Below are 26,489 nucleotides of genomic sequence, written 5' to 3' on the forward strand. Positions count from 1 at the left end.
TTTTTCATTTGTTTACAACGGAAATCATCTTTTTATATACTTTAACACTCAGGAAATCATCATCTTTTTATACTTTAACACTGGAAATCGTCATCTTTTTATACACTACACTGGAAATCGTCATCTTTTTATACACTACACTGGAAATCGTCATCTTTTTATACTTTAACACAGGAAATCATCATCTTTTTATATACACTAATTACATTTAAAATCTTTATATTTTTATATACTTTAACACTGGAAACCATCATCTTTTTATACACTAACACAGGAAATCATCATCTTTTTATACTTTAACACAGGAAATCATCATCTTTTTGTACTTTAACTCTGGAAACCATCATCTTTTTATAAACAATAATTACATTCAAAATATCTTTATATACTTTAACACTGGAAACCATCATTTTTTTATACTTTAACACTGGAAACCATCATCTTTTTATACTTTAACACTGGAAATCATCATCTTTTTATACACCAACATTTGAAATCTTCATATTTTTATACACTACACTGGAAATCATCATTTTTTATACTTTAACACTGGAAACCATCATCTTTTTATACACTAACATTTGAAATCTTCATATTTTTATATACTTCAACACTGGAAACCATCATTTTTTATACTTTAACACTGGAAACCATCATCTTTTTATACTTTAACACTGGAAATCATCATCTTTTATACACTAACATTTGAAATCTTCATATTTTTATATACTTCAACACTGGAAACCATCATTTTTTATACTTTAACACTGGAAACCATCATCTTTTTATACTTTAACACTGGAAATCATCATCTTTTTATACACTAACATTTAAAATCTTCATATTTTTATATACTTTAACACTGGAAATCATCATCTTTTTATACACTAACATTTGAAATCTTCATATTTTTATATACTTTTAACACTGGAAACCATCATTTTTTATACACTAACACTGAAAACCATCATTTTTTCATACTTTAACACTGGAAATCATCATCTTTTTATACACTACACTGGAAATCATCACCTTTTAATGCTTTAACACTAGAAATCATCATCTTTTTATATACACTAACACAGGAAATCATCATCTTTTTATGCTTTAACACTGGAAATCATCACCTTTTTATACTTTAACACTTGAAATCATCATCTTTTTATATACACTAACATTTGAAATCTTCATATTCTTATATACTTTGACACTGGAAACCATCATTTTTTATACTTTTACACTGGAAACCATCATCTTTTTATACTTTAACCCTGGAAATCATAATCTTTTTATACTTTAACTCTTTCCGTACTCACGACGACTACACATGTCACAAAAACGTGCTTCTGTATCCTTCATGACGACTACACACATCGTAATTAACATGCCTTCCATCCTTTGTGATGACTCAAATCGTCGGAAAACATTGCGAAAGATGTTGATATTACTTGCTGGTTCAGCATAGTCATACGAAGGAATTGACATGGAAATGATTTTTTTAAGAAATAATAAGCAATGTAAATATTGTATTGATGAATTATTTTACGTACCAGAAGCATATTCATTCGTTAAGATTGTCTTTTTCAAAGAATTCTGCCGGTTCATGCCGGATTGTTTACATAGCTACAAAATGGTGGCCTCAAATTTACTTTCGTTTTCTGTGAGATTGTGGAGGTGTTAAACACAATAAAGCTATTAAAACGATAGAATATATATAATTGAGTAACGTTTATCATCAAAATAAGTAGGAAATACGTAAAATATTTTTACACAACGAAAAAACGATGTTTTGGCTGCGTGATTACTTGCACGCGTGTGACACTATTGTGCCGATCAACATGTCATTTTCCACGATTCTGTCTGGTGATTTCGCTGTATTTCAAAGGAAAAATTGGGTAAAAGAGTTTCCGTACTCAGTACTCGTTCCATATGATAAACTTCGTTTAATATTAAGCATCACACAACAGTAAACGATCGTTTTATTGACGTCTGATGTGATAGCCATATACTCCAATACACAAACGACCTACCCAGCATTCACTTCTGGTAGCGACCGCGAAATTTGAATGAGTACGTAAAGAGTTAACACTGGAAATCATAATATTTTTATACACTAACACAGGAAATCATCATCTCTTATATTCTAACACTGGAAATCATCATCTTTTTATATACTAACAAAGGAAATCATCTTTTTATATACTACACTGGCAATCATCACCTTTTTATATACTACACTGGAAATCATCACCTTTTTATACACTAACAAAGGAAATCATCATCTTTTTATACACTAACAAAGGAAATCATCATCTTTTTATACACTAACAAAGGAAATCATCATCTTTTTATACACTAACAAAGGAAATCATCATCTTTTTATACACTAACAAAGGAAATCATCATCTTTTTATATACTACACTGGAAATCATCACCTTTTCATGCTTTAACACAGGAAATCATCATATTTTTATATACACTAACATTTTAAATCTTCATATTTTTATACACTAACAATGGAAATCATCATCTTTTTATACACTACACTGGAAATCATTATCTTTTTATACACTACATTGGAAATCATCATCTTTTTATGCTTTAACACTGTAAATCACCACCTTTTTATTCTCTAACACAGGAAATCATCACCTTTATATACACTACACTGGAAATCATCATTTTTTTATATAAAATAACACTGGAAATCATAATATTTTTATACACTAACACAGGAAATCATCATCTTTTTATGCTTTAACACTGGAAATCATCATTTTTTTATATACACTAACACTGGAAATCATTATCTTTTCATGTATACTTTAACTGGAAATTTCATTTCTTTTTTATACACTAATACTTACTTTTTAATTAACTTACACAAGAAATCATATTTATATATATTTACACTGGAAATATCATTTTTATATATATCTAAAGGGGAAATATCATTTTTACAATGAAATCATTAATATTTATTCTGAAATGTATGCAAGTTTTGTGTGTGTTTTACCTCCCTCATATATATATATATAGCATAAGTCCATGGTGTATTATTATATACCAAATCACACGGAACATACTTATATTTATCAATTAAAATGAAATTTGCTAAATTTATGAATTATGCAGCCTTCAAAAATAACGAATTACACAAACTGTAACATTTTAAGTTATAAGCACAACACTTAACATTTCATACACATATATTGTGTTATGCTTCAGGGATACTTTGCTTGTTTTAAAGTCCATGTAAGTTGATTGTTTTCAAAATCTGTTTTGTGACTTTCCAACATATAGTTTAATTTCTCAGAACTATTGATATAATAAGATTTGAATTCACTACAGCACACCATATATAACAAACTCCATACGTAAAGCGAGGACACATATCACATATTTATCTCCAGAACATTTCTTATCTAAGGTTTATAATTCTATTACCCAGACATGCATATCATCCCTGGGTTTTATGGAAATGCTAATGACAAATCTACCAATGTGGTCCATATGATAATATGCTCATGCCATATGGTCCTATAAAACATATATCACTCCTTTCCATCAAGAATTGTTCTGTCAATATCAAAATTGTTTCATCTTTTTCTTCTTAAAACTACACCACCAGACCTCAGGAAAGACAAGTCTGACAGGGAAGGGCGGAAATAAACCCAAAACATCCAGGAACTCACCAATCACACAGAAATTCAATCAGTGCAATCAAATTGGTTGAAATACAGGCCATTGTTAGTGTAATATTTGGTAAGGAGTTTCAGAGTTAACCACGGTTCAAACCAAGAAATACTGGCTTATGGTATGTATGAAAGAATGGTGTGTTGTTTGGTGAAAACAGCCCTAGCAATCAAGGCTTGACACTTGCTCAGGTTCAGGAGAAATGAGGTCGGAAGTTAGGGATGTTGAGGTTAGGGGTTTTGAATCCACACACATTTGACAGAGATGATGTCAAATGCAATTTATATGAAGTTACTTTTTGTGTTTTCTGATGAGATGAAGCTTGGCTGTTCTATCAGTTTGATACTTTAAAATGTATCCATACAACAAAATACGGCTGTACAATGTATCCAGACAACAAAGTACGGCTGTACAATGTATCAGTACAACAAAGTATGGCTATACAATGTATCAGTACAACAAAGTATGGCTATACAATGTATCGGTCCAACAAAGTATGGCTATACAATGTTTCAATACAACAAAGTGTGACTATACAATGTATCAATACATCAAAGTATGGCTTTACTTTGTATCAGTACAACAAAGTATGGCTACACAATGTATCAGTACAAACAAAGTATGGCTATACAATGTATCAATACAAGTGTCGCTATAAATACAACAATATTACTCACAATCTTTGGCTTGTAGGGTGGCTGTACATTTCGACTCTGGATCTTGTCCCAGACGACTCTCTTGAAGAAGGAGTGGTCCTGGATGTCCCTTTCACCATTGGGCCCACAGCCAAGACGCTTAGAGGGGTTCTTTGTCAAAAGCTGTGGATGGAAAGTTGGTTTGTACATTAAGAGGTTATATACTCATTATAAATGGGACACGGCTTACTAAGACAAAGGAGATGGAGGACACATTTATACAATCATTACTTACTGCCTTACACAGGGACACAGCCTCCTTGTAGAGATTAAAGACTTACTGCCTTACAGAGGGACACAGCCTCCTTGTAGAGATTAAAGACTTACTGCCTTACAGAGGGACACAGCCTCCTTGTAGAGATTAAAGACTTACTGCCTTACACAGGGACACACCTTCCTTGTAGAGATTAAAGACTTACTTCCTTACAGAGGGACACAGCCTCCTTGTAGAGATTAAAGACTTACTGCCTTACACAGGGACACACCTTCCTTGTAGAGATTAAAGACTTACTTCCTTACAGAGGGACACAGTCTCCTTGTAGAGATTAAATACTTACTGCCTTACAGAGGGACACAGCCTCCTTGTAGAGATTAAATACTTACTGCCTTACAGAGGGACACAGTCTCCTTGTAGAGATTAAATACTTACTGCCTTACAGAGGGACACAGCCTCCTTGGACATTGACTTTGGGTAGGATACATTGTGATCTGTGATTGAAGTGAAGAGTTCTTCCTCATCTTCACCATCAAATGGAGGCTAGAAGTAAATTTAGTGGTGAGATGATATTATTGAAATTCTTAACATAAAAAACATGGCTTCTTATTGCCAAATATCTGTACTATAATTAGATCTTTTGTCAATTTATAGTAAAACTTGTCTATAATGAATTACACAGTACCAGTTTTGAAACAATATAAAGATCTTAATTTTCTTCCTAATAAGCAGAAATTCATATCAAGTCTGTTTGTCTTAGGAAAGTTTTACTGTAGTTAGTTTTTCTTACACCACTCAAACATTATAGTCAACCATTTATAAGCAAATGTGTCTTGAATGTTCATTAAATAAGAGTAGGGTATCAGCCCTCATACACACTATAGATACTACATCATTGGTTCGCAATAACCTACATAGACTCCAGACACCAAATATCTGAGGACTAAAGACTGGAATATCCAACAAGATCTGTTCAGTCCTGTCTTTCTGACTTTGGGTAAGGTCATTCATCTATCCGGTTGACCTTTCTCAACTGTGATTAATCTATTCTGTTAACCTTTTTCAACTATGTCAATACCTTTTAACTGTCCTTTCTTAACTAGACCAAGGTCAACTACATATATCTGCCCTGTTGAAATTTCTAGCTAGACCAAAGTCATTTGTCTGTCTTGTTGACATTTCTAGCTAAAACAAGGTCATCTGTCTGTCCTGTTGACACTTCTAACTAGACCCAGGTCATCTGTCTGTCCTGTTGACATTTCTAGCTAAAACAAGGTCATTTCTCTGTCCTGTTGACATTTCTAGCTAAAACAAGGTCATTTCTCTGTCCTGTTGACATTTCTAGCTAAAACAAGGTCATGTGTCTGTCTTGTTGACATTTCTAACTAAAACAAGGTCATGTGTCTGTCCTGTTGACATTTCTAGCTAAAACAAAGTAATTTGTCTGTCCTGTTGACATTTCTAGTTAAAACAAGGTCATGTGTCTGTCCTGTTGACATTTCTAGCTAAAACAAGGTCATTTGTCTGTCTTGTTGACATTTCTAGCTAAAACAAGGTAATTTGTCTGTCCTGTTGACATTTCTAGCTAAAACAAGGTCATTTCTCTGTCCTGTTGACATTTCTAGCTAAAACAAGGTCATGTGTCTGTCCTGTTGACACTTATAACTAGACCCAGGTCATCTGTCTGTCCTGTTGACATTTATACATAGACCAAAGTCATTTGTCAGTCCTGTTGACAATTCTAGCTAGACCAAGGTCATTTGTCAGTCATGTTGACATTTCCAGTTAGACCAATGTCAATTGTCTGTCTGATGACATCTCTAACTAGACCAAGGCTATTTTTCTGTCCAAGTAACATTTCTAGCTACACCAAGGTCATTTGTCCTGTTGACATTTCTAGCTAGACCAAGGTTATTTGTCAGTCTTATTGACCTTTGTAAACAAGACCAAGGTCATTTGTCTGTCCCTCTAACCTTTCCTACTCACAACTAGGTTACTTACCTGCCCTGCTAGCATTTCATACAGTAGCACTCCATAGGCCCACCAGTCCACAGATTTGCCATATGGCTGATATAAAACTATCTGTAAAAGTAATGGCAGACAACTGTTTATTTTTTCCCACATAAATTGACAATGTCTTTTTTGTTTCTTAAAAAAACCTCACAAACCTTTTCTGTATGGTTTTAATAATCAAGCACAGTTTTCAGAAGAACTTTAGGTACAAATGTTTCCTAGTTTCTGAGGTATAATGCTGCTATATAAAAATGATTTATCATACTGTGTCTAACAGACATACTGCTGTCTTAGTATCAATGTGTATAGCAGACTTACTTCTGGAGCAATATAATCAGGTGTTCCACAAAATGTTCGAGTGCTTTTGTCTCCCAATATGTTTTCTTTGCACATTCCAAAATCTGCTATTTTTATGTGTCCATCTGCATCTAACATGACATTGTCTAGCTTAAGATCCCTGTAACGGAAAGAATGGTGTCTAGTCTTAGGTATACTATCAGCTGCAGAAGGTTCAGCTTCACCGTCACATCAAAAGTACTGTAGCTTTCGAAGTACATTACATCATTATCTTCATCTGAACTATTTTATCGTTAGAAACAAAGATGGCTGCCACATAAACAATATGAATGTTATGGTTGTTTTACAACATTTTACAGATATTTCAGGCAGCACTACTTACTGGATGCTGCTTTCAGCCATTTCACTAAATGGATATATGTAATAAAACATAAATGTTTGCTTAGATGATTTTAAAGTGAATAAATTACCTTGGATAATATAAAACTTTGAAATAGAAATGGTAAATACCACCCATAATTCATGACTATAGCAAGGTAAAGGGGAGATAATTCAACTGTCAAACAGGAAGTTAATAGAATGGTAAATATCACCCATATTTCACCAATGTGGCACTGTAATAGGGAGATAACTCAGAAGTCAACGGTACATAACTAAAACTGTAAGCTAATGGCTATCTAATATCTCGCTATCCTCATTTTTAACCAAGGCAACCAAATGACATCTATTGTTTTGTCTTCAAAACACATATATACATATTCAGCTTAATAAGACAATATCTCAATGTTGACCAAACAAAAGCCTTCATTTTTGTTTCCGTAGTAATGGTTATTGAAACACATGGTGTCTTAAATACAAGGCAATTATAAGTTACACTACTTGACCAAGTTTAGATAATATCAAACTAAGGACTGATGAGATATTAGCCAGTACAAAAACCTGTGTATGATAACCACAATTTCTGGGGGGAAACACCTGTGTATGATAACCACAATTTCTGGGGGGAAAAAACCTGTGTATGATAACCACAATTTCTGGGGGGTGGGGGGTTCGGGGGGTTCGGGGGGTGGGGGGGGGGGACCTGAATGCACATCTTCACAGTCATATTCCTAACATCCCTGTGTATTTTTATTGAAATTTGTTAACTATGTTTGGAGGAGTAGTCTGGACAATGTCTCACTAATTGGCATTAAGGGCCCGGACTCCAGTAGTAAAAATTGATGGAACTTAATGACTATTAGGGAGACACAAGAATATGTCATGAATAACATGTTTGCAGAGTTTTGTGTCTACAGACAGAGAAACATGCTGATTCCAGTATACCCCCAGCCTAACTTTGTTGTAGGAGGTTTGAGATAAGGGTTGACCACATAGACCTAGTCAATACATTAGATGTAGCTGGTTATACCTGTAAATTATTCCTTGCTTGTGTAAGTAGAAGAGTCCGATAGCAATTTCTGCTGCATAGAACCTGAAAACGGAAAATACGAATGAAACATTGATAAGTGTTTATTGTTCACTAAACAAATTAAGCACCAAATGAATATGATAATCAACACAGCCATTCAACTCTGTGTGGGTCTAATCACACTGTAACAGGTAGTTACTGGGCACTGCACCTCTATTTTCACCCAATCAATGTTATAAATCTAACAATGACCACGGAAATTAGTTCTTTGATTACATTACACAGTGATCCGTCAGAATAAACAGTGGTTTGGACGATCCAAGAGAGATGGCTGTCTCACTCAGAATTCACTGACATAGACCTGTATGTAACTTGTACAGGGTGTAGTATACACAACAGGTCTGATGGGCCTGTACTGCTCAACTGGTACTGAATGGTGTTGGACATGAGAAACTTTCAAATTAGCTAGGTCAAGGTCAATTCACATTAACAAATATGATGTCCCACACAAGTTTACACTGCTGGTTAAGTTCCAGCTTCAAACACATCACAGATCTACCGATGTTGGTCGAGGTTACAAAATTTCATTGTAGGGTTTAATTTATGATAATGAAAACTTGCAGAGTAAAAGACAAAAAAATTTATAAACCCTGTTCAATAGTAGTATTGAGTTTAGATCTACAATACAATCCAGCCAGAGGCACTCACACTGCAATGGGTTCCTTGAATTTTCCTTCTTGTTGAATTCTATACATTAAGTCTCCACCATTCACGTACTCCATCACAAAATAGAGACGGTCCTGTTAAAGAAAAAGAACTCTAGATAAAATGTAGTATTATTGGACAGCCAGGCATACAACAAGTCTCTCACAATTACTGCCTGACCACCGCCCAAATATAGATCAATATGTCAGACCACCGCCCAAATATAGATCAATGTGTCAGACCACCGCCCAAATATAGATCAATATGTCAGACCACCGCCCAAATATAGATCAATATGTCAGACCACCGCCCAAATATAGATCAATATGTCAGACCATCGCCCAAATATAGATCAACATGTCTGACCACCGCCCCAAATATAAATCAACATGTCTGACCACCACCCAAATATAGATCAACATGTCTGACCACCACCCAAATATAGATCAATATGTCTGACCATCGCCCAAATATAGATCAACATGTCAGACCACCGCCCAAATATAAATCAACATGTCTGACCACCACCCAAATATAGATCAATATGTCAGACCACCGCCCAAATATAGATCAATATGTCAGACCACCGCCCAAATATAGATCAATATGTCAGACCACCGCCCAAATATAGATCAATATGTCAGACCACCGCCCAAATATAGATCAATATGTCAGACCACCGCCCAAATATAGATCAATATGTCAGACCACCGCCCAAATATAGATCAATATGTCAGACCACCGCCCAAATACATATCAACATGTCAGACCACCGCCCAAATATAGATCAATATGTCAGACCACTGCCCAAATATAGATCAATATGTCAGACCATCGCCCAAATATAGATCAATATGTCTGACCATCGCCCAAATACATATCAACATGTCTGACCACCACCCAAATATAGATCAACATGTCTGACCATCGCCCAAATATAGATCAATATGTCAGACCACCGCCCAAATATAGATCAATATGTCAGACCACCGCCCAAATATAGATCAATATGTCAGACCATCGCCCAAATACATATCAACATGTCTGACCACCACCCAAATATAGATCAACATGTCTGACCACCACCCAAATATAGATCAACATGTCTGACCACCACCCAAATATAGATCAACATGTCTGACCATCGCCCAAATATAGATCAACATGTCAGACCACCGCCCAAATATAGATCAATATGTCAGACCATCGCCCAAATACATATCAACATGTCTGACCACCACCCAAATATAGATCAATATGTCAGACCATCGCCCAAATATAGATCAATATGTCAGACCACTGCCCAAATATAGATCAATATGTCAGACCACTGCCCAAATATAGATCAATATGTCAGACCATCGCCCAAATATAGATCAATATGTCAGACCACTGCCCAAATATAGATCAACATGTCAGACCACCGCCCAAATATAGATCAATATGTCAGACCACCACCCAAATATAGATAAATATGTTAGACCATCGCCCAAATATAGATCAATATGTCAGACCACCACCCAAATATAGATCAACATGTCAGACCACCGCCCAAATATAGATCAATATGTCAGACCATCGCCCAAATATAGATCAACATGTCAGACCACCGCCCAAATATAGATCAATATGTCAGACCACCGCCCAAATATAGATCAATATGTCTGACCACCGCCCAAATATAGATCAATATGTCTGACCACCGCCCAAATATAGATCAATATGTCTGACCATCGCCCAAATACATATCAACATGTCTGACCACCACCCAAATATAGATCAACATGTCAGACCACCGCCCAAATATAGATCAATATGTCAGACCACCGCCCAAATATAGATCAACATGTCAGACCACCGCCCAAATATAGATCAACATGTCAGACCACCGCCCAAATATAGATCAACATGTCAGACCACCGCCCAAATATAGATCAACATGTCTGACCACCACCCAAATATAGATCAATATGTCAGACCACCGCCCAAATATAGATTAACATGTCAGACCACCACCCAAATATAGATCAACATGTCTGACCACCACCCAAATATAGATCAATATGTCAGACCATCGCGCAAATATAGATCAATATGTCAGACCACCGCCCAAATATAGATCAACATGTCTGACCACCACCCAAATATAGATCAATATGTCAGACCACCGCCCAAATATAGATCAATATGTCAGACCATCGCCCAAATATAGATCAATATGTCAGACCACCGCCCAAATATAGATTAACATGTCAGACCACCACCCAAATACATATCAACATGTCTGACCACAACCAAATACATATCAACATGTCTGACCACAACCAAATACATATCAACATGTCTGACCATCGCGCAAATACATATCAACATGTCTGACCATGCATCACCCAAATACATACCAACATATCTGACCATTGCCCAAATACATATTAACAGAAGGAATTTCGATCTTGAGTTCCATTGCAATATATTATATGTATATCACTGGTAAATAAAGCATATTTATTTTGTTGATAAGTTCAGGAGACAACACACTCTGACTCAAACACAAGTTGTTTGGGGTATTGGTGTTTCTTATTGTAGGACTATAAAATACATGTTGTTGGTATTTTTAATTAATTGTGATTGACAGGTTTGGACAAGGCATGGGGTAATAGATAGAAAACTGGAATTATTTTATTGTTGTGTTCAGGGTATAACTTGTTATAGTTGTATACGCCAACATGTTCTGATGGTTTAATCCATTCTAAATGTCAGCTCCTATTTTCTGACGTATGATTGACGCATTGCTAACTGAATGTGTCGAGTCTTTCAAATCTGATTGCTTAAGAATAGTCAGGAAGTTGGGATACTAATTCAGAATAAAATTTTAGTGCTCGATATTCTGTCTGCTACTGCAATGCATATCAATAGTCAGTATCCTGTAATTCACATCACTCTGTAATACACCATTAGAAATACAATAAATAAGAGCCCTTATCAAGTCTATCACTATTGTCATGTGACAAGGTACTTCACAGGTCATGTGACCAGAGACCAATCAAATGAGGCAGTTAAGGAAATACAATAAGTCTTCCTTGGAATTTAAGATGTAGAAAATTAACTTATAGATTCACAAAACAGACCCACAAGATTGGTTTTACTCTCTCGAGACGAAATGGAGTTATTGTGATGAGATGCAATTCTGGCTCGGAGTGACCTTTGACATCGCACCTAACACTTTGATCAATACACATCACCTGCACTTGCCAACACTTGATTTAAATATAGATTATAAAAAAGTCCAGTCTGCCATTGATGTGAGTATCTCAATTTGTTTCAAAAACTGTTGATGAAATGCAAACACTTGGACTGAAATGAAACAGCTGAGGTTAAGGATGGGTGGGCCTAAGGTGAACTGTGTAACTGACAGGAAGATAGTTCCCTAGGGAAAGGTGAATGGAGTTTGTCGAAATAAAGATAGCTGGGCAAGTTAAATGAACAGTTGGGATTAAATTCAGGAAAATGTTTTCTCTTATTTAACGCAGATCTTTTCTAAGTTTTGATATTTGAAATGGAAATTTAAACACAAAATTTTAAATACCGATCCAGATATCAGTTAAGTTGATGGATAGTACAGAATGATTACACCACACACTCTCTACCACAGGGGATAGTACAGAATGATTACACCACACACTCTCTACCACAGGGGATAGTACAGAATCATTATAACACACACTCTCTACCACAGGGGATAGTACAGAATGATTACACCACACACTCTCTACCACAGGGGATAGTACAGAATCATTACACCACACACTCTCTACCACAGGGGATAGTACAGAATGATTACACCACACACTCTCTACCACAGGGGATAGTACAGAATCATTACACCACACACTCTCTACCACAGGGGATAGTACAGAATGATTACACCACACACTCCCTACCACAGGGGATAGTACAGAATTATTACACCACACACTCTCTACTACAGGGGATAGTACAGAATGATTACACCACACACTCTCTACCACAGGGGATAGTACAGAATGATTACACCACACACTCTCTACCACAGGGGATAGTACAGAATGATTACACCACACACTCTCTACCACAGGGGATAGTACAGAATGATTACACCACACACTCTCTACCACAGGGGATAGTACAGAATCATTACACCACACACTCTCTACCACAGGGGATAGTACAGAATCATTACACCACACACTCTCTACCACAGGGGATAGTACAGAATGATTACATCACACACTCTCTACCACAGGGGATAGTACAGAATCATTACACCACACACTCTCTACCACAGGGGATAGTACAGAATGATTACACTACTCACTCTCTACCACAGGGGATAGTACAGAATGATTACACCACACACTCTACCACAGGGGATAGTACAGAATCATTATACCACACACTCTCTACTACAGGGGACAGTACAGAATGATTACACCACACACTCTCTACCACAGGGGATAGTACAGAATGATTACACCACACACTCTCTACCACAGGGGATAGTACAGAATGATTACACCACACACTCCCTACCACAGGGGATAGTACAGAATCATTATACCACACACTCTCTACCACAGGGGATAGTACAGAATCATTACACCACACACTCTCTACCACAGGGGATAGTACAGAATCATTACACCACACACTCTCTACCACAGGGGATAGTACAGAATCATTATACCACACACTCTCTACTACAGGGGATAGTACAGAATCATTATACCACACACTCTCTACCACAGGGGATAGTACAGAATCATTATACCACACACTCTCTACCACAGGGGATAGTACAGAATGATTACACCACACACTCCCTACCACAGGGGATAGTACAGAATGATTACACCACACACTCTCTACCACAGGGGATAGTACAGAATGATTACACCACACACTCTCTACCACAGGGGATAGTACAGAATGATTACACCACACACTCCCTACCACAGGGGATAGTACAGAATGATTACACCAAACACTCTCTACTACAGGGGATAGTACAGAATGATTACACCAAACACTCTCTACCACAGGGGATAGTACAGAATGATTACACCAAACACTCTCTACCACAGGGGATAGTACAGAATGATTACACCACACACTCTCTACCACAGGGGATAGTACAGAATGATTACACCACACACTCTCTACCACAGAAGATAGTACAGAATCATTACACCACACACTCTCTACCACAGGGGATAGTACAGAATAATTACACCACACACTCCCTACCACAGGGGATAGTACAGAATCATTACACCACACACTCTCTACCACAGGGGATAGTACAGAATTATTACACCACACACTCTCTACTACAGGGGATAGTACAGAATGATTACACCACACACTCTCTACCACAGGGGATAGTACAGAATCATTACACCACACACTCCCTACCACAGGGGATAGTACAGAATCATTACACCACACACTCCCTACCACAGGGGATAGTACAGAATGATTACACCACACACTCTCTACCACAGGGGATAGTACAGAATGATTACATCACACACTCTCTACCACAGGGGATAGTACAGAATGATTACATCACACACTCTCTACCACAGGGGATAGTACAGAATCATTACACCACACACTCTCTACCACAGGGGATAGTACAGAATGATTACACCACACACTCTCTACCACAGGGGATAGTACAGAATGATTACATCACACACTCTCTACCACAGGGGATAGTACATAATCATTACACCACACACTCTCTACCACAGGGGATAGTACAGAATGATTACACCACACACTCTCTACCACAGGGGATAGTACAGAATGATTACACCACACACTCTCTACCACAGGGGATAGTACAGAATCATTACACCACACACTCCCTACCACAGGGGATAGTACAGAATCATTACATCACACACTCTCTACCACAGGGGATAGTACAGAATGATTACACCACACACTCCCTACCACAGGGGATAGTACAGAATTATTACACCACACACTCTCTACTACAGGGGATAGTACAGAATGATTACACCACACACTCTCTACCACAGGGGATAGTACAGAATGATTACACCACACACTCTCTACTACAGGGGATAGTACAGAATCATTACACCACACACTCTCTACCACAGGGGATAGTACAGAATAATTACACCACACACTCTCTACCACAGGGGATAGTACAGAATGATTACACCACACACTCTCTACCACAGGGGATAGTACAGAATCATTACACCACACACTCTCTACCACAGGGGATAGTACAGAATGATTACACCACACACTCTCTACCACAGGGGATAGTACAGAATCATTACACCACACACTCTCTACCACAGGGGATAGTACAGAATGATTACACCACACACTCTCTACCACAGGGGACAGTACAGAATGATTACACCACACACTCTCTACCACAGGGGATAGTACAGAATCATTACACCACACACTCTCTACCACAGGGGATAGTACAGAATGATTACACCACACACTCTCTACCACAGAAGATAGTACAGAATCATTACACCACACACTCTCTACCACAGGGGATAGTACAGAATCATTATAACACACACTCCCTACCACAGGGGATAGTACAGAATGATTACACCACACACTCTCTACCACAGGGGATAGTACAGAATCATTACACCACACACTCCCTACCACAGGGGATAGTACAGAATCATTATACCACACACTCTCTACCACAGGGGATAGTACAGAATCATTACACCACACACTCCCTACCACAGGGGATAGTACAGAATCATTACACCACACACTCTCTACCACAGGGGATAGTACAGAATCATTACACCACACACTCTCTACCACAAGGGATAGTACAGAATCATTACACCACACACTCTCTACCACAGGGGATAGTACAGAATCATTACACCACACACTCTCTACCACAGGGGATAGTACAGAATCATTACACCACACACTCTCTACCACAGGGGATAGTACAGAATGATTACACCACACACTCTCTACCACAGGGGATAGTACAGAATCATTACACCACACACTCTCTACCACAGGGGATAGTACAGAATCATTACACCACACACTCTCTACCACAGGGGATAGTACAGAATCATTACACCACACACTCCCTACTTTAACCTACACTTCTAAATTCTTAGGATAGTTTGATGCCTACTTTGTCCTACCCTAGGATTCCAACCAAATAAATCACTTATCCAGTGGATAATGATTACAATATGCTGCTTACTACCCCACAAACAGCCAGAGTAATTTTGAAGCACGGTCACTAAGTAGCAGCTGGTGGCTATACCTCACTGGACACCATATTTGGGAGGCCTGCTTCATGCTATCAAGAGCAAGTTTGCTAGTGTTTTGCACAAAGGCACAACCACAATAGACCACAGGAAGGTCCACTATCTCTGTTACTTTAGAAACCCCCAGGTTGTGAGTCTATTGACAGAGTTATCGCAATATTATTTCCTGACTTGTATATTCTGCTGTTTTTGTCCCCAATGGTGCTCTTAATCTCCCTACCCCAATGGTGCTCTTAATCTCCCTACCCCAATGGTGCTCTTAATCTCCCTACCACAATGGTGCTCTGAATCTCCCTACTCCAAATGTGGTCTTAATCTCCCTACCCCAATGGTGCTCTGAATCTCGATCCCTACTCCAAATGTGCTCTGAATATCCCTACTCCAAATGTGCTCTGAATCTCCCTACTCCAAATGTGCTCTGAATCTCCCTACTCCAAATGTGCTCTGAATCTGTCTACCCCAATAGTGCTCTGAATCTCCCTACCCAAATGTGCTCTTATTCTCCCTACTCCAAATGTGCTCTGAATCTCCCTACACCAAATGTGCTCTTAATCTCCCTACTCCAAATGTGCTCTGAATCTCCCTACCGCGATGGTGCTCTTAATCTTCCTACGCCAATGGTGCTCTTAATCTACTTCCCCGATGGTGCTCTTAATCTCCTTTCCTCAATTGTTTTATATAAAGAATTTGATTCGATAACAAAAATTGCCTGAATCAGCAAAAAGGTTTAAGCAGGCTAAAAACCTTCCAAAATATAATTTGACCATAAAATGAACCAAATCCATGCTGTTGAATCTAAACAATCTACATATTAGGCTAATACCATCAGCTGAAATGACATATCATAACTATACACAGCTATATATCTGCCTCTTCTTCATTTACATACGCAAGCAACACAGAGTATCCCTCGTCCTCTCACATTTACATATCATTGCCAGGCCAAGGACATTTACATACAGACAATTCTGTCTGTTATAGTCACCATTTTCCATTCATACAGGATATCATGCAATCGACGTATCTACTGAGCCAATCCCATTATAATTATAGTCTATATTAATATCCTGAATGCCTTTCCAGCTGAAGAAAAACTAGACACAAGAGGTGTTGATTATAGTGCTTTGACTCTTTTGGTTAGAAAAGCTGATCAGATATGTGTAGAACTAAAATCATCTGGCTTGAGTGGGCCAATCTCTATACAACAATTCTAAATAGGACTCATTGAAGTTGAAGTGTTTAAAAAATTCTTCAGAAAATGTCAAAAAGCCAACTTTCATCATGTAGGTATTACAATCGTACCAAAACTTCAGTGTGATTGTTCCATAGCAGCCATACATTTGTAACCTCCAGTAAAACATTTCTAGTTACCTTCCTTATCGGAACTCTTTTGCATCATATGAGAGATATCAAACATAACTTTTAGCCAATGACGATATGACAGAACAGTCACTATTAAAAGTTAAGGGAATTGTTATTTTAAAGAACTTTAAAATGCATTTTTATAGCAAAAGTTGGCCTTAACTTTCTGCTTTTTTATGATTAAACTTTTCAGTTTCACCAAAAATTTAAAGCACTTAATTCAGGCCTAGTCACCTGAGTTCTAATATATTTCAGTCAATTTAGTTTAGTTTAGCCCGGCCTATCAGCCCCTGCGGGTCAGTCAGCTTGGGCAATACATACATACCATTAACCTGTTGTCCTATAATTCTAACCGAGTATAAATCTCAGTCAGCTGGAGCAATACGTACACACCATTAACCTGCTGTCCTATAATTCTAACCAAGTCTAAATCATTTCCAATCACAAAATCAACAAGGATATTAAATCCCAACAAACCGTTGAAGAAAACGAAAATCTGTTTTATAAAATACATGAAATCCATTTTCAAGTCACATGAAACAATGTCTTATGTGATCCTATTCTTAAATTGCCTTTTGTCCTTGTCCATCTGTTAACGATTTACATTTTCAACTTATCAGAAAACCCTGACTCAATGTCAATTAAATTTTGCAGGAGCATTTCCTGGCCAAAGGTCAATAAAATTGTTCATTGGAAACAGCAGAAAATAGAACCCCTTCATAATAAGAACCTCTCAAATAGTAATATGACACAATATGCTTGACCTATAGATATCAATATTTTGTACTGGTTCTTCAATCACTGCTTAGGTCCCCTTTAATGTCTACACCGATGTATATTCACTGCTGATATCAATACAGAGTGTTACCCACCATAGTTTGGAAACAGGAGTGTAGTTGTACAAGGAATGGCGGTTTATTTGGAAGTGCGAGGACTCTTTTTTCTATCATTGTACATTCAACATCATCGTCTTGAATGATGACATCTTTCTTCAAAATTTTTATGGCATATAGTTCATCTGTTCCTTTCCTCTCTGCTAAAACTACCTGAAAAAAGAAATCAGAAAATGTTTTAACTTTCAGTGTCTGAAAACTTAAGCTTGAATGTGAATCTGTTCTCATTTTGTCAAAGACATATTTTTATATAAGATAAGAGATCTGAATTCATATTCAAACACAACTGTTACCTTTCCCTAGACTCTCCTCAGACTGTTTCAGTAAAAATTGAGCCAGTTTCAGAGGTCTCATTTCTCACAATCAACTATTAAAACAAAATCAATAGCTGTAACAGTAAAACTGTCTCCCTCTCCCTCCCCTTGTGTAACAGTTAAGCCTCGATCCTCCCCTTGTGTAACAGTAAAGCCCTCTCTCTCCCCTTGTGTAACAGTAAACCCTCTCCTTGTGTCACAGTTAAGCCTCCTCCCCTTGTGTCACAGTTAAGCTCTCTCCCTCCCCTTGTGTCACAGTTAAACCCCCTCCCCTTGGGTAACAGTAAAGCCCCCTCCCTCCCCTTGTGTCACAGTTAAGCCCCCTCCCCTTGTGTCACAGTTAAGCTCTCTCCCTCCCCTTGTGTCACAGTTAAACCCCCTCCCCTTGTGTCACAGTTAAACCCCCTCCCTCCCCTTGTGTCACAGTAAAGCCCTCTCCCTCCCCTTGTGTAACAGTAAAGCCCTCTCCCTCCCCTTGTGTAACAGTAAAGCCCTCTCCCTCCCCTTGTGTAACAGTAAACCCTCTCCCCTTGTGTAACAGTTAAGCCCCTCCCCTTGTGTCACAGTTAAACCCTCTCCCTCCCCTTGTGTCACAGTAAAGCCCCCTCCCCTTGTGTCACAGTAAAGCCTCCTCCCCTTGTGTCACAGTTAAGCTCTCTCCCTCCCCTTGTGTCTCAGTTAAACCCCCTCCCCTTGTGTAACAGTAAGCCCTCTCCCTCCCCTTGTGTAACAGTAAAGCCCCCTCCCTCCCCTTGTGTCACAGTTAAACCCCCTCCCTCCCCGTGTGTCACAGTAAAGCCCTCTCCCTCCCCTTTTGTAACAGTAAACCCTCTCCCTCCCCTTTTGTAACAGTAAACCCTCTCCCTCCCCTTGTGTAACAGTAAAGCCCATCCCCTTGTGTCACAGTTAAACCCCCTCCCCTTGGGTAACAGTAAAGCCCCCTCCCTCCCCTTGTGTCACAGTTAAGCCATCTCCCCTTGTGTCACAGTTAACCCTCCTCCCCTTGTGTAACAGTAAACCCTCTCCCTCCCCTTTTGTAACAGTAAACCCTCTCCCTCCCCTTGTGTCACAGTTAACCCTCCTCCCCTTGTGTAACAGTTAACCCTCCTCCCCTTGTGTAACAGTTAAGCCCTCTCCCCTTGTGTCACAGTTAACCCTCCTCCCCTTGTGTCACAGTTAACCCTCCTCCCCTTGTGTAACAGTTAAGTCCTCTCCCTTCCCTTGTGTAACAGTTAACCCTCCTCCCCTTGTGTAACAGTTAAGCCCCCTCCCTTTGTGTCACAGTTAAGCCATCTCCCTTTGTGTCACAGTTAACCCTCCTCCCTTTGTGTCACAGTTAACCCTCCTCCCCTTGTGTAACAGTTAAGCCCCCTCCCTTTGTGTCACAGTTAACCCTCCTCCCCTTGTGTCACAGTTAACCCTCCTCCCCTTGTGTAACAGTTAAGCCCCTCCCCTTGTGTAACAGTTAAGCCCTCTCCCCTTGTGTAACAGTTAAGCCCTCTCCCCTTGTGTCACAGTTAACCCTCCTCCCCTTGTGTAACAGTTAGGCCCTCTCCCCTTGTGTAACAGTTAATCCTCCTCCCCTTGTGTAACAGTAAAGCCCCCTCCCCTTGTGTAACAGTTAAGCCCCCTCCCCTTGTGTAACAGTTAAGCCCCCTCCCCTTGTGTAACAGTTAAGCCCTCTCCCCTTGTGTCACAGTTAGGCTCTCTCCCCTTGTGTAACAGTTAAGCCCCTCCCCTTGTGTAACAGTTAAGCCCCCTCCCCTTGTGTAACAGTTAAGCCCCCTCCCCTTGTGTAACAGTTAAGCCCTCTCCCCTTGTGTAACAGTTAAACCCTCTCCCCTTGTGTAACAGTTAAGCCCTCTCCCCTTGTGTCACAGTTAAGCCCCCTCCCCTTGTGTAACAGTTAAGCCCTCTCCCCTTGTGTAACAGTTAAGCCCTCTCCCCTTGTGTAACAGTTAACCCTCCTCCCCTTGTGTAACAGTAAAGCCCCCTCCCCTTGTGTCACAGTTAAGCCCCCTCCCCTTGTGTAACAGTTAAGCCCTCTCCCCTTGTGTAACAGTTAACCCTCCTCCCCTTGTGTAACAGTAAAGCCCCCTCCCCTTGTGTCACAGTTAAGCCCCCTCCCCTTGTGTAACAGTTAAGCCCCCTCCCCTTGTGTAACAGTTAACCCTCCTCCCTTTGTGTCACAGTTAACCCTCCTCCCTTTGTGTCACAGTTAAGCCATCTCCCCTTGTGTCACAGTTAGGCCCTCTCCCCTTGTGTAACAGTTAAGCCCCTCCCCTTGTGTAACAGTTAAGCCCCCTCCCCTTGTGTAACAGTTAAGCCCCCTCCCCTTGTGTAACAGTTAAGCCCCCTCCCCTTGTGTAACAGTTAAGCCTCCTCCCCTTGTGTCACCGTTAAGCCCCCTCCCTTTGTGTCACAGTAAAGCCCCCTCCCTTTGTGTCACAGTTAAGCCCTCTCCCCTTGTGTAACAGTTAAACCCTCTCCCCTTGTGTAACAGTTAAGCCCTCTCCCCTTGTGTAACAGTTAAACCCTCTCCCCTTGTGTAACAGTTAAGCCCTCTCCCCTTGTGTAACAGTTAAGCCCCCTCCCCTTGTGTAACAGTTAAGCCCTCTCCCCTTGTGTAACAGTTAACCCTCCTCCCCTTTTGTAACAGTAAACCCTCTCCCTCCCCTTGTGTCACAGTTAACCCTCCTCCCCTTGTGTAACAGTTAACCCTCCTCCCCTTGTGTAACAGTTAAGCCCTCTCCCCTTGTGTCACAGTTAAGCCCCCTCCCCTTGTGTAACAGTTAAACCCTCTCCCCTTGTGTAACAGTTAAACCCTCTCCCCTTGTGTAACAGTTAAGCCCTCTCCCCTTGTGTAACAGTTAAGCCCTCTCCCCTTGTGTAACAGTTAAGCCCTCTCCCCTTGTGTAACAGTTAAGCCCTCTCCCCTTGTGTAACAGTTAAACCCTCTCCCCTTGTGTAACAGTTAAGCCCTCTCCCCTAGTGTAACAGTTAAGCCCTCTCCCCTTGTGTAACAGTTAAGCCCTCTCCCCTTGTGTAACAGTAAAGCCCCCTCCCCTTGTGTCACAGTTAAGCCCTCTCCCCTTGTGTCACAGTTAAGCCCTCTCCCCTTGTGTAACAGTTAAGCCCTCTCCCCTTGTGTAACAGTTAAGCCCCCTCCCCTTGTGTAACAGTTAAGCCCCCTCCCCTTGTGTAACAGTTAACCCTCCTCCCTTTGTGTCACAGTTAACCCTCCTCCCCTTGTGTCACAGTTAAGCCTCCTCCCCTTGTGTCACAGTTAAGCCCCCTAGAGGGCCTATTTGTGATCCACCTTAGCTTACTGTTTTAAAATTGATTCTTGTGCAAAAATAAAGATTTGGACTTGCTTGAGTGTGAGGGCTTAAAAACAAACTGTCTTTCATTGAAAGTTTTGATTTGGTATCTGTTGATAAAAGCCTATATACATTTGTACAATATCATATACCATAAATTGGGAGATTTTGGTAGGGTTACATTTTGGTTTTATTTGGTATCGACCAAATTAAAACGTTTTCTGTGTTAAAATTACCGAACACAGTTTCCTGTTAGATAATTAGGTAATGTGACTTTATTTCTGTGAAAACAATAGAAGATTTTGTATCAACATGTTTGCATGAAGTATGCTGTTTTGTCATTCTCCAATCTTCAATGGCCTTGTAAACTCTTGTAAACTAAAGTGTTGAATGATGTTGTGTAAACAGGAGTCCAGCTCGTACAGTACCGAAGTCACCTCGCACAGTACCGAAGTCACCTCGTACAGTACCGAAGTCACCTCGTACAGTACCGAAGACACCTCACACAGTACCGAAGTCACCTCGTACAGTACCGAAGTCACCTCGTACAGTACCGAAGTCACCGCGTACAGTACCGAAGTCAACTCGTACAGTACCGAAGTCACCACGTACAGTACCGAAGTCAACTCGTACAGTACCGAAGTCAACTCGTACAGTACCGAAGTCACCTCGTACAGTACCGAAGTCACCTCGTACAGTACCGAAGTCACCTCGTACAGTACCGAAGTCAACTCGTACAGTACCGAAGTCAACACAGTTGTGATTGATTCTTTGTTTTAAATTCAATCAGTCAAAATAAAGAATATATCGTTTGCTGACACTTACACTGTCTATATCAATGGCTATGTACATATTGACAGATATGTGATAATTAACTACTTGTTTTTTGTATTTTAAACTAAACAGGTTGGTCAAAGTGTATGGCTCACAGTTGATCTCAGTCTTTGAACCGTCATGAGTATACAAAACTTAAACCGCACCAGGGATTTTTTTTTCTTAATCTCCGGCTCAGATGGCAGAAGTGGGCATTGCAAAATGAATATTGGATTATACAAAAAATTGACAGTGTTGATGCAAACACCAAATTTAGACACAATAAAATAAACTCCCCTTTTTGATGAAAAAATGCCAAAATTTCCTGACGCCAAAATATCCAAATTAACAGTACTCTATTGCCGCAAGGTATGAATAAGTTGAACAATATCTATCTGGTAATTCACTGAAGGTTAGGGTTAAGTTGTACAATATCTATGGTGTATTTCACTGAAGGGTATGGTTAAGTTGTACAATATTAATCTTGTCTTTCTGTTGATTGAATTGCAACATTTTTGGCATTACATGCAAAGGGACACCCAAAGCAGCATTTAACATTTCATATCCTTCAGATAAATTGCTTGGTTCTCCATGCACAGTATCAAGTAATGTGATAAAACAGAATCTTAAATGGCTCTCCAATTCACATTAAATTTACAATTCACATTACTGTGCCAAAGGCTCGATGAATTGAAACTTTCTTGAGAGAATCATTTCATAAATCTCATACAAAGTGGAAAGTCAGGTAAAAAAACCTCTCTATAAATATCTATCTTGCAGACTGAACTCAGGACACCTGAAAAGTCATATAGAACTGGGACGATAAGCCCAGAGATTAACAATCTAGAACTGAGACAATAGGCCCAGAGATTAACAATCTAGAACTGAGACAATAGGCCCAGAGATTAACAATCTAGAACTGAGACAATAGGCCCAGAGATTAACAATCTAGAACTGAGACAATAGGCCCAGAGATTAACAATCTAGAACTGAGACAATAGGCCCAGAGATTAACAATCTAGAACTGAGACAATAGGCCCAGAGATTAACAATCTAGAACTGAGACAATAGGCCCAGAGATTAACAATCTAGAACCGAGACAATAGGCCCAGAGATTAACAATCTAGAACCGAGACAATAGGCCCAGAGATTAACAATCTAGAACCGAGACAATAGGCCCAGAGATTAACAATCTAGAACCGAGACAATAGGCCCAGAGATTAACAATCTAGAACCGAGACAATAGGCCCAGAGATTAACAATCTAGAACCGAGACAATAGGCCCAGAGATTAACAATCTAGAACTGAGACAATAGGCCCAGAGATTAACAATCTAGAACCGAGACAATAGGCCCAGAGATTAACAATCTAGAACTGAGACAATAGGCCCAGAGATTAACAAATCATCTAGAACTGAGACAATAGGCCCAGAGATTAACAATCTAGAACTGAGACAATAGGCCCAGAGATTAACAATCTAGAACCGAGACAATAGGCCCAGAGATTAACAATCTAGAACCGAGACAATAGGCCCAGAGATTAACAATCTAGAACTGAGACAATAGGCCCAGAGATTAACAATCTAGAACCGAGACAATAGGCCCAGAGATTAACAATCTAGAACTGAGACAATAGGCCCAGAGATTAACAATCTAGAACTGAGACAATAGGCCCAGAGATTAACAATCTAGAACTGAGACAATAGGCCCAGAGATTAACAAATCATCTAGAACTGAGACAATAGGCCCAGAGATTAACAATCTAGAACTGAGACAATAGGCCCAGAGATTAACAAATCATATAGAACTGAGACAATAGGCCCAGAGATTAACAATCTAGAACTGAGACAATAGGCCCAGAGATTAACAATCTAGAACTGAGACAATAGGCCCAGAGATAAACAAGTCATATAGAACTGAGACAATAGGCCCAGATATTAACAAGTGATATAGAACTGAGACAATAGGCCCAGATATTAACAAGTCATATAGAACTGAGACAATAGGCCCAGAGATTAACAAATCATATAGAACTGAGACAATAGGCCCAGATATTAACAAAGATCACTGGAAGTCAATAGAGACTTGGCAACCACCTAAAAAATGTCTTCTGAATCTAAAGTTCAAAATATGATACATTTCAATAATTTCTTGACAAAATTAGCTCAGAGATAATAAAAGTTTTCTTATATGATATCCTTTGTCTTATCTTACAGTCTCAATATGTAATAGGAGTTAAAAAGCCTTCAGAAATTGTCTGACTGCTACAGCAAAAAAAATATGATATACTTCACTTGTCTGACACTTGTCCTCCATTTATAAAACATATGAAAGCTTTGTACAAAGCCAGAACTAGCACTACGTCATAAATCCCAACAGGTCAATCTCCCGTCAAATTCATCATATACATGAACGAGTTGTAAGGACACCAAACTCTGAACTTAAAACCAATTTCATATGGACTCCTGTAATATTAGCATGTTAGATTTTCCACAGTTCTGAAGAGAATGTTTAACTATTGTCATGTACATTCTGAAATTCAGCCATACATCAGCCTCACCAAACCATACTTGTCCTTCCATTTTGGAGATTGAGACACCTGACTTTGGATCATAAATTCAGACATACTTTATCACTTATTTATGTATCTTGATTGTTTATAACTTTAAAACCAAATTAGTCCACAAGAACTGTGAAACAGGCTGAGCAGCTAAAATTATGTAGTTTTAAAGTAATATTTTATCAAAAGAAGTCTATAAATGAATTTTTCAAGCTTTAAAAATCTGAATATAAGCATTATTCCCCATGGAAAGTCTATAGAAGTAGACAAGATATCCAGATAATCTTTTCAACACAAAATGGGAGTTACTCCACAGAATATAAACAAGAAGGTCAAGAAGTTGTAAGACATGTATACAAATTATGGCATATTATGAAAGTCTGTAATCATGCCAACATGCAGTTCTCTGAACTCCTTGGGATATTTGATACATTATAATATAACCGTTTAAGTTTTATAATGACAAATTTGTGACAGTAAAAACTTACCTTGCCAAAACTGCCCTTCCCTAGTACAGTAAGAAAGTTGAAGTCTGTCTGGCGTACAGTGTCATGCTTGCTCATGTTTTTGGAAATATCCACATGGGGTGACACATCTTTTTCTAACATAGGTTTCTGTAAAACAGAACAAAGTTATCATATCATATGTCATCTAAAACTATATAATCCACAGGCTTGAACTTGATATCTTCTAGAGTACCCATCAATGTCAAAAAAGAAATTAACATGTGATCCAAGCTACCTTGAAGGCAGGTCAAGGTCATTTGTCTGAACAAACTTTTTAGTCTGTTATCCCAACATGCTACTGGTCCTATATCATGACCCTTGGCCTCTTGGTTTTTTAG

At 39.0% G+C, this 26,489-nt stretch overlaps 1 protein-coding gene across 3 annotated transcripts in view; it reads right to left on the reverse strand.

The window, feature by feature from the left end:
• The window catches only part of LOC117330878 (calcium-dependent protein kinase C-like), a 224,205-nt gene that overhangs the window by 31,733 nt on the left and 165,983 nt on the right, over window positions 1-26,489 (reverse strand). For all 3 annotated transcript variants that reach the window (XR_004533415.1, XM_033889443.1, XM_033889433.1), the window contains exons 8-15: window positions 26,134-26,259; window positions 18,619-18,792; window positions 9,033-9,124; window positions 8,325-8,387; window positions 6,938-7,076; window positions 6,608-6,688; window positions 5,042-5,149; window positions 4,375-4,515 (exon numbers count right to left, since the gene is read on the reverse strand). Coding sequence is in view for 2 of the 3 variants with exons in the window: in XM_033889443.1 (XP_033745334.1) it covers window positions 4,375-4,515; window positions 5,042-5,149; window positions 6,608-6,688; window positions 6,938-7,076; window positions 8,325-8,387; window positions 9,033-9,124; window positions 18,619-18,792; window positions 26,134-26,259 (924 nt within the window). In the remaining variant the exon portion in view is untranslated. The remainder of the gene's footprint in view (window positions 1-4,374; window positions 4,516-5,041; window positions 5,150-6,607; window positions 6,689-6,937; window positions 7,077-8,324; window positions 8,388-9,032; window positions 9,125-18,618; window positions 18,793-26,133; window positions 26,260-26,489) is intronic.

This window comes from Pecten maximus, chromosome 1 (assembly GCF_902652985.1).
Source record: "Pecten maximus chromosome 1, xPecMax1.1, whole genome shotgun sequence".
Classification (NCBI taxonomy): domain Eukaryota; kingdom Metazoa; phylum Mollusca; class Bivalvia; order Pectinida; family Pectinidae; genus Pecten; species Pecten maximus.